At 42.1% G+C, this 8,574-nt stretch overlaps 1 protein-coding gene across 1 annotated transcript in view; it reads right to left on the bottom strand.

The window, feature by feature from the left end:
* Nucleotides 1-248: 248 nt before the first annotated feature.
* SF3A1 (splicing factor 3a subunit 1) overlaps nt 249-8,574 on the bottom strand; it is a gene marked incomplete in the record, with an annotated part of 443,164 nt that continues 434,838 nt past the window's right edge. The window contains 1 exon segment of the mRNA XM_044068523.1: nt 249-1,049. Within this exon segment, the coding sequence (XP_043924458.1) occupies nt 948-1,049 (102 nt within the window).

Here is an 8,574-nt window from a genome sequence, read left to right as displayed (position 1 = left end):
GGTATCCATAACACAAAACTCTGAAAATTATATTTTTTAACAAGATAAAATGCCTTTCACCATATGACACAGCTATGTGCATCAGTGTGATGGCAGTTTAGTTTGGAAATGTCTTGGATGATTTCAAGTATAACTATCCTTATATGCATTTAGCACTGCACTTCTATCACTAGAAAATACATTTAGTAAACATACTATATAAACACCATATGGTAAAAGTAAAGCAGAAGAAAAACATTACAACTACATAAGGGACTGACAAAGCAGTATGGTGAATTTAATAGACAGATTTTTAAATTACAACTGTGTGTGTTGTTTTAAGACAATCTTCCTCACTTAAATTTAAACCAGGGTCAAAACTAAAAGTCTCCAGCAGATTACATAATGGAGAACATTGCCTTTAGGCCTTTAAAAACAAAGGCAGCCTTATGTGAGACGAAAAGAATCAATCCAAGCAAACAATATGGGAATGCAAGAAAAATCCCCTTTCTTGCTTCAGGGAATTTTACAGTACTTCTGGAAATAATGCGTATCACAAGCACAACTGTCTGTTACCTCTAATGAAAACAAATCACTGTGAGCAATAGGCTGTTTCATCAGACAGCAGAATAAGTATATCACTGGAGCACCTGAGCAACAAGTCAAACTATTAGCTAACAGCTTTCACAGTGAGGACTACTAGAAAACCGCATGAGAACAATCACCGTCTAATGTAGGCAGTAGAGTATCCAGCAACAAAGAAAATGAAAGGTTTAAATTTACAGACATAGCTCAGTTTAAAATGGAAAATATCTCACTCCAGTTAACTTTATCACTGTATGTTAAACAAATATAACAGAAAGCATTTTTACAGCTGTTAATAGGTGTCACTGATTATGCTGTATGCTTCAGGCTGCTGTGCATTCCACTGACAGGATGCTTATTCAAAGTCTGTTCTTTCTTTAGTTTTACTTCTTTCTTCCTCCTCTTTCTTTCAGTGCCAGGTGAATAATAGATCCATTTGTCATGTTGTAGTAAGCCATTGAATTGGAATCTTTAATGAATATGCCCTGCAAGAAAAAAAAAAGACTCACTTGTTACATCAAACCTTCTAAAAAGAATAAGAGCAATGAGGACATTTTTTTTGCTTTACAAGAACAAATGAAACAAAATTTAACTCATGGCCCCAAAACAAAATGATGTCCTAGTGCAAGGAAGGCAAAGCTAATCATTTCAGAAGAGAAAGTGATTCTCCATCAATAACAATATTAAAGGAAAAACTGTTTTTGAAAGCCCATCTTCATGCTATCTGCAGCTACCATATGTACAATAAGTTACAGGCACAAATATAAAGCAATGCTACAAGGGATCCATGTAATCTCACCACTTTCCTCAAAGTACACCACATCAAGTGATTTTTCACTTTCTCACTTATACTGCTAATGTTCCCTAGTTATTCTATACTAACTGCTTCCCTTCACAACAGTCAATGAGACTATTCACACAGTTACAGCCATTAATTTACTCCTGGATTTTAATGAACTACAGCCAGAGGCTGAAAAAAATATTCTATTGATGTTCTATGCTACACTAATGGCACAATGGTAAGTAAATACTATTTGTTCTTTATATAAAGCCCTGATGTGGGCGCACATAATGTGATTTTTTTTTTTTTTTTATTTCCAGTCAGACCTCTCTTTTCCACAATGCAGTCAAGAGTCTTTAGAAGATGAGATCATCTTGCCCTACTCTCTGCTTAATTTTGTTTGCATGCACTCAGTGTCAAAACTCAAGATTACTGGTAACTTTAAAAATATCTGGAAACAGTACCTGAAATTTTCTTCTAAGAACACTTTTTTTTGTCAAGTTTTAGTAATGTAAATAAAGCATTTTATTAATTTGCTGCAAATTAGAGCTTAAGTTCAACTAAAAAAGAAACATGCAGCTTCTTAAATCAAAATAAAAGTTACGTGCTCACCATAACTATACATCTGTGTTGTCGGTTTTCATCCTTCCTCAACGGATACTTCTGGGATCCAAATTCGGCCACTTCAATAGACTGTCTCAGCTCGAGCTCTACCCTTACCCATAATCCTCTCTTCTCCTGAATTATCTCAGATTAAGTTTCTCCTCTAGGCAGCCTATCAATTTTTATCAAAAGGATATCCAGCCGTCAGCATATTCTAAATTAAGTTATACATCAGCTACAGCAGAAAGGAGGAGAAGACAAAGACTGGGGCTCATGCAGTAAAGATGACAGGAAATAATCCTTAGGACAGTCTCGGTGCTCACATGAAAAGAACTTACAAAATAGGAAGGGGACTGGAGGGCAGGAGGTTGAGGAATGATGAAAACAGACAACACAGGTGCATAGTTATGGTGAGAAAAAGTTATGTACTCACAATAATGTTCCATCTGTGTTGTCCATCTTCATTTATCCTTGACAGATGGGTTCAGTTCAGACATCGGAATCGACTTGGCCTTTACTACAGCTAGCGCCAGTCAAAATGATCCACTCCACCAAAAATCTCTTGAGGTCGGGGAAAGGGGAGGGAGTTGAGGATAAATGAAAACAGACAACACAGATGGAACGTTATAGTGAACACAACTTCTTTACCTGATGTTATCAATCTTCATTTTATCCTTGACAAATGGGACAGATTCTCCAGCTACCTAAAAACTTGGGTGGACTCAAGAAAGGATACTCCTGAGCACCACCGAGCCAAAGGATGATCTTGCCCTAGAGACCAGGTCCAGTTTGTAATGAGTAATAAAGGTATGGGGAGAAGCCCAAGTAGCTGCTGCACATACGTCATCCACTGAAGCTCTAAACTGGAAGACTGCTGAAATGGCTACAGACCTTGTAGAATGCGCTTTGACAGGTTTAGGCAAGGTTAATTTACTCTTATCATAAATGAATGAAACGCAGTCTTTCAGCAATTTATCAGAGGATAAAATTGCCAAATGCCTTGCCCAACTTAGCTCTGGAAAAAGAAACAAACAGTTGACTTGACTGTCTTATATTTTCCATTCTGTGAAGATAGAAATGTAACTGTCTATGGGTGTCTAGTAAATGTAGGGCATATTCTCCTTTGTTGGAATGGTTTGGGAAGACCACCGGTACATTAATAGTCTGGTTAACATTAACCTCTGATACTTCCTTGGGTAAAAAGGAGGGATTTGTTTGTAAAGATACCATATCCTTATGGAAAACAAGGTAAGGAGGTTCAGATTATAGGGCCTGGATTTCTGAAATCCTTCTCGGGGAAGTAATGGCTACCAAAAAGAGTGCCTTCCAAAACTTCAGATCACATTCCGCAGAGGGTTCAAAAGGGGAATGTATTACTGCTTGTAGTACTAAGTTCATGTCCCAAGGAGGAGTTGGATCTTTGAACATAGGTTCATAGGTTGGTACTAGGCTATCGGCCCTAGGGCCTATGCAAGCCTAGCCATAACAATTCCCTGGATAGTTCTTCCCACAATATTTACTTCTCCAGGCCCCTGTCTAGCAGGGCGACTGACATGATCCCCGGGGTGAATTTCCTATCTCCCATCCAATCATCAAGGTTCCTTTTGAAGAGGACCAATGAGGCGCTCTGCTTGATATGTATGGGCAGTCTATTCCAGAGTATGGGGAGTCTCTGGGTCAGGAACCTATCCCTCCAGCATGTTTTGTTCATTGTGATGACAAGGTTTAGATCCCTGGAGCGTGTGGCTCTGAGGGATTGGGATTTCTTTAAGTGGAGCATGTCCAACAGCTCAGGGTTTGACATGGCCTTGTATGTGAAGCAGAGATCGCCTCTGAGTAGACGATATGCCACAGAGTATAGCCGGAGTTTTTTTTAGACGGTCAATATATGGCATCTGCTTTAGGCCTGTGATTCTTTTAGTGAGGTATTTATGTGGCCTTTCCAGCTGTTGCAGATGTCTTGTGAGGTACATGCCAAACGGGGCATTATACTCTATAATGGGTCTAATGAGGGATGAGTACAGTGGGACAATGACCTCCTTTTTTCTGGATGAAAAGCCCTTAGTGATGAGGTGTGCCACATAGAAGGATTTCATGACTGTTGTGGCAATGTGGTTATCGAAAGTGAGACCACTGTCCACCTGTGTCCCTAGGTCTCTCATCACACTTTCGATGTTTAGTGTCTTGCCACGTATGTGGTAATTCATGGGTACATGTTTTTTTCCAAAGGGGATAACTATACATTTCTTGGCATTAAGCTTGAGCCCATGGCTCTGGCACCAGGCATCTGTTTCTGTAAGGCCCTTTTGTAAAATATCCACATAATTTGGGGATTCAATAATGGCTCCCAGTTTGCAGTCCCTTAGTGTTGGCCTGTACTTCAGAGAAGCTGATTCCAAACAAGAGTGGTCCCAGGACTGAACCCTGAGGTACTCCACTTGTCTGGAGCTGGATTTGGAGTCGGCTACTTTTACTGTCTGGGTTCTGTCAGTAAGCCAGTTAGCAACCTGAGTGACATAGGGATTTATGCCCAGCTTAGTAAGTTTATCTATGATTCCAGAGTGGGGGATGGCGTCAAAGGCCTTGGCGATGTCCAGATAGGCTGTGTGGACTGCCACAGCTCTGGAGACTGATTCAAAGAAGTCAATCAGATTCAGGAGACAAGATCGGCTCTTCACAAACCCAAACTGGGTGGGGTCTAGTGTTTGAAGGTTGCCAATGTCTTTGTTTATAAGTTCCATGATAATGCGTTCCATGCCCTTGCAAATCAGGCTTGTCAGACTGATGGGATGGTAGTTCCCGGGATCCAAGGTGGATCCTCCCTTGTGGAGTGGGATAACTGTAGCTGTGCGCCACTCAATGGACACGAAGCCTGAGGTGAGGCTATGATTAAACATGACACTTAGGTGAGGTGCCAGTTAATTTTGTAGTTCATGTAGTACACAGCCTGGGATGTCATCTGGTCCCATGGATGCTGTATTCTTTGCTTTGGAGAGTGCGGTTTCTACCTGTGTGGCCGTGATTATCAGAATTTGGCAATCTTTTGGTATTGAGATGGGCCCTTTAGGGGGTGAGAGTGGGGTGAAGTTGGCACTAAATCGATCTGCCAGGATATTGGTAATATCCTTGGGATCAGTATATTTAATGCCATTCTGTTGTAACTCACAGCAGATCTGAGCATTGCCATTTAGATTCTTGACATAACTATAGAATGCCTTGTGGTTGTCTTTGGAATATTTGGCAATTTTATTTTCGTAACTAGCTTTTGAGGATTTTATGAGGGATCTCAGCTTCTTACTGAGGCTGGTGAGGGAGTTTTTTGCATCCTGGGATTTTCCTCTTTTTTGCAACAGTTTCTTCCTTCTGTTGTATAGCTTTTTTTATAGCTGGGGACCACCAGATTGGCTTCCTTTTTTGGAGAAGAGCATCTTGGTTCTATTTGGGATGGCACGATTCATGCACGAGTGGATGTGCTCGTACAGTGCCTTAGTGTAGGATTCTGCAGTCGAACTTCCAGATCCCGTCTGCGTGGGTGTTGTGAAGTTTGTCACTTCTGACTTCAGTAGCTTGAAATTGGCTTTGGAGAAGTTTTTAAAGGAGGTTTCCTTACTGGGGGGGTGGGGGTGGGATGTGGATGTCAACGGTTATTTGCTTATAGTCAGACCTGACCAATGAGGGGGTGACCACTGGTGTGGAGCATCTATTTCCCATGTTGGTAATGACCAGGTCTAGGCTATTGGAGCCCCTGGTGGGACAATGGATTAGTTGATCCAGAGCGTTGGAATTTATGAATTCCAAGAACCGTTGGGAAAAGGAGTTGGTACCCGAGTAGTTTTCCCAATTAATGGCAGGGTAGTTGAAATCACCCAGTATTAGGGTGTTTGGTTGTATCTTAATATTTTCCAGTATGTTTAGAAAGGTGTAGTGAGAATCTTGGGGCATGGTTGGGGATCTGTAGCAAGCTACAATTTGGAATGCAGTCTTACCTAGTGTTAGTTGCACCTGGAGAATTTCAGATGCATTGTGTTGGGCAACTAGCCTGGAGGTATGAATATCCTTGGTGAGTATGGACAGTCCTCCACCTTTAGTGTTTCGGTCCTGGTTTTGTGGCCGAAAAGTGTGGTAAGAATTGTAGCCTGGTATTGCAGGGGTGCTCTCTGGAGCCTTGAACCAGGTCTCAGTTACTGCACAGATATCAATGTTCTCCATTTTTAGGAGTGCCTCGAGAGAGTGCATTTTGAGGTTTAGACTTCTAGCATTGAGTAGCATTACCTTCAGATTTTGCCTGCTTCTATCTGTTACGGTGGTGGTTTTATCCTTTGAACCTTGCCTAAAAAAGGCACTATAGGGGTGGCAAGAGCTTTAGCCAGTAACCTGAATCCCAGGGGTGATAGGTGCAGACCATCTCTGGCAAAGCATCGTGGTTTGCCGATCATGTCTTCCCAGGCAGACAAATACTGGATCCCCTTTGAATGACACCAGAAGCTTAGCCAATTGTTGAAGTCAATCATTTTGTCCTTATACTGTGGTATCATTCTGGGCGAAGGCAGGATGCTACACAGGGCTAGGGTCATACCTGCCTGGGTCACATGATCCAAGAGCTCTTCCATATCTCTTTTCATGTAGTCCTGGGAGGTACGTCTCAAGTCATTCACTCCAGCATGGACAATGACAGAGTCGTATTTGTACTTGTTGTGGAGTGACTTGAGTGCATGCGTTATGTGGCGGATCCTGGCACCCGACAGGCAGCTTGACTGTAACTTTCTCCTTGTTTAGTCTGGTGAGTGGGACATCAGTGTGCCTGACTATAGAGTCACCCATGACTAAAGTGTTGGGTACATTGTCTTGCCTTGGGGGCTGTTGTTGGGTGGCACACTGGTATTTTCAGCTATGTGTCACTGGTTGTGACTGGTGTTTGTTTGCGTTTTGGCTTTGGAGGTCCTTGTTGCTTGGGCAGGTTAATGTTAAGGGCCTCCGCATATGTGGGTTTAGTGTTGCTATGTGTGGGTGTTGATGGTGTGGGTTTTGAAGGGCTATGAGTTGCTTGAGGTGTGATGCAGGTGTTAACCTTCTCCTCTTGACTGTCTAGCACAATCTTGGCCGCAGAGAGCTTTGATTCCAGTTTGGCTATGTAAGTGCATCTCTCGCAGGTTGTAGTGTTGGGTGGTAGGAGGAGAGGATTATCTGTGTACATGAGGCAGTTGCCGCATTGCCCCAGTATGCCAAGATTCACCAGGTGGACAGGAGAAATGACTGGAAGCTGACCCTTGGACATGCCTGTTTAGGTGCTTTTATGTAAAGTTTAAGAGCTGTTTTCCCTTACCTTTGCAAGGTACTTTGCAATTATAGGCTGTTTAGTGCCTATGATTAATTTCTCCTTATTGACAAGGAGAGCGGAGTGCTTGTATCTGTTTCAGTCTTCCTAGTGCTTTCCAGCAGGTTCTAGAGCAAGTGCTAGTCACAGGGGTTCAGATTTTAGTACTATTGAGAAAACAGCTAGTTTTAAGGGAAAATTTGAAGAGCAGACTTTCTGGCACCTGGAATAGTTTAACTGTAGCCTCGCAGTGCTGCACGATGTGAAAAATGTGCAAACACACGCATTTCTAAGCCAGAAAGTTGAAAGGGATAGAAATCAGCCCAAAAGGCTAATAAAATTACAATTTCAGAGCTGGAAACCACTCCTCTAGCGTTAGATAGGCAGTACAATGCTCACCAGTCCCACTGGTAGGCAGTAGGACTTCCCTCTACCAATGCAAGGTCTGGATAGCTCTGAGCACAGCAAATAAAAGTCCTGAGACAAGCAAAGCTTGGGATATGTACTGGCTAGAAAAGGTGGGAAACGAGCAAACAAGATGGTTCATAGGTTGGTACTAGGCTATCAGCCCTAGGGCCTATACAAGCCTAGCCATAACATTTCCCTGGCTATTTCTTCCCACATTATTTACTTTCCTGGACCCCTATCTAGCAGGGCGACTGACATGATCCCTGAGGTGAATTTCCTTTCTCCCATCCAATCGTCAAGGTTCCTCTTGAAGAGGTCCAAAGAGGCACTCTGCTTGACATGTATGGGCAATCTATTCGAGTCTGGGGAGTCTCTGGGTCAGGAACATATCCCTCCAGCATGTTTTGTTTATTGTGATGACAAGGTTTAGATCCCTGGAGCGTGTAGCTCTGAGGGATTGGGATTTCTTTAAGTGTAGCATGTCCAACAGCTCTGGGTTTGACATGGCCTTGTATGTTAAGCAGAGATCGCCTCTGAGTAGACGATATGCGACAGAGTATAGCTGGAGTTTTTTAAGGTGGTCAGTGTAGTCCTAGACAGTAAATGCAATTAAAACTCTACAAAATTAGCAATTTAAAACTTTTTTAAATGAAGCAAGGCAAGTGCACAACTGAAAAACGATTTAAGAGGAAGTAACACAGCAGAATAAGTAGCTAGTCTACATATACAGAGAAGTCTATATATACAGAAAAGCAGCTAAAACATACAAACACTTCAGATGCAGTGCAACCTAGAGCACTTGAGTTGTAGCAATATTAAGGCAATTACAGTTATAATAAATGCTCTGAAATATACTCTATATTTCCAAAATGTTTGAGAAGCACAGTCAGAACACAAGGAGATT

The sequence above is a fragment of the Protopterus annectens genome, chromosome 4.part0 (assembly GCF_019279795.1).
Source record: "Protopterus annectens isolate FY-2018-M chromosome 4.part0, PAN1.0, whole genome shotgun sequence".
Classification (NCBI taxonomy): Eukaryota; Metazoa; Chordata; order Ceratodontiformes; family Protopteridae; genus Protopterus; species Protopterus annectens.
Note: the sequence above shows the minus strand (reverse complement) of the source record. Positions and strands in the feature narration are given on the sequence as shown.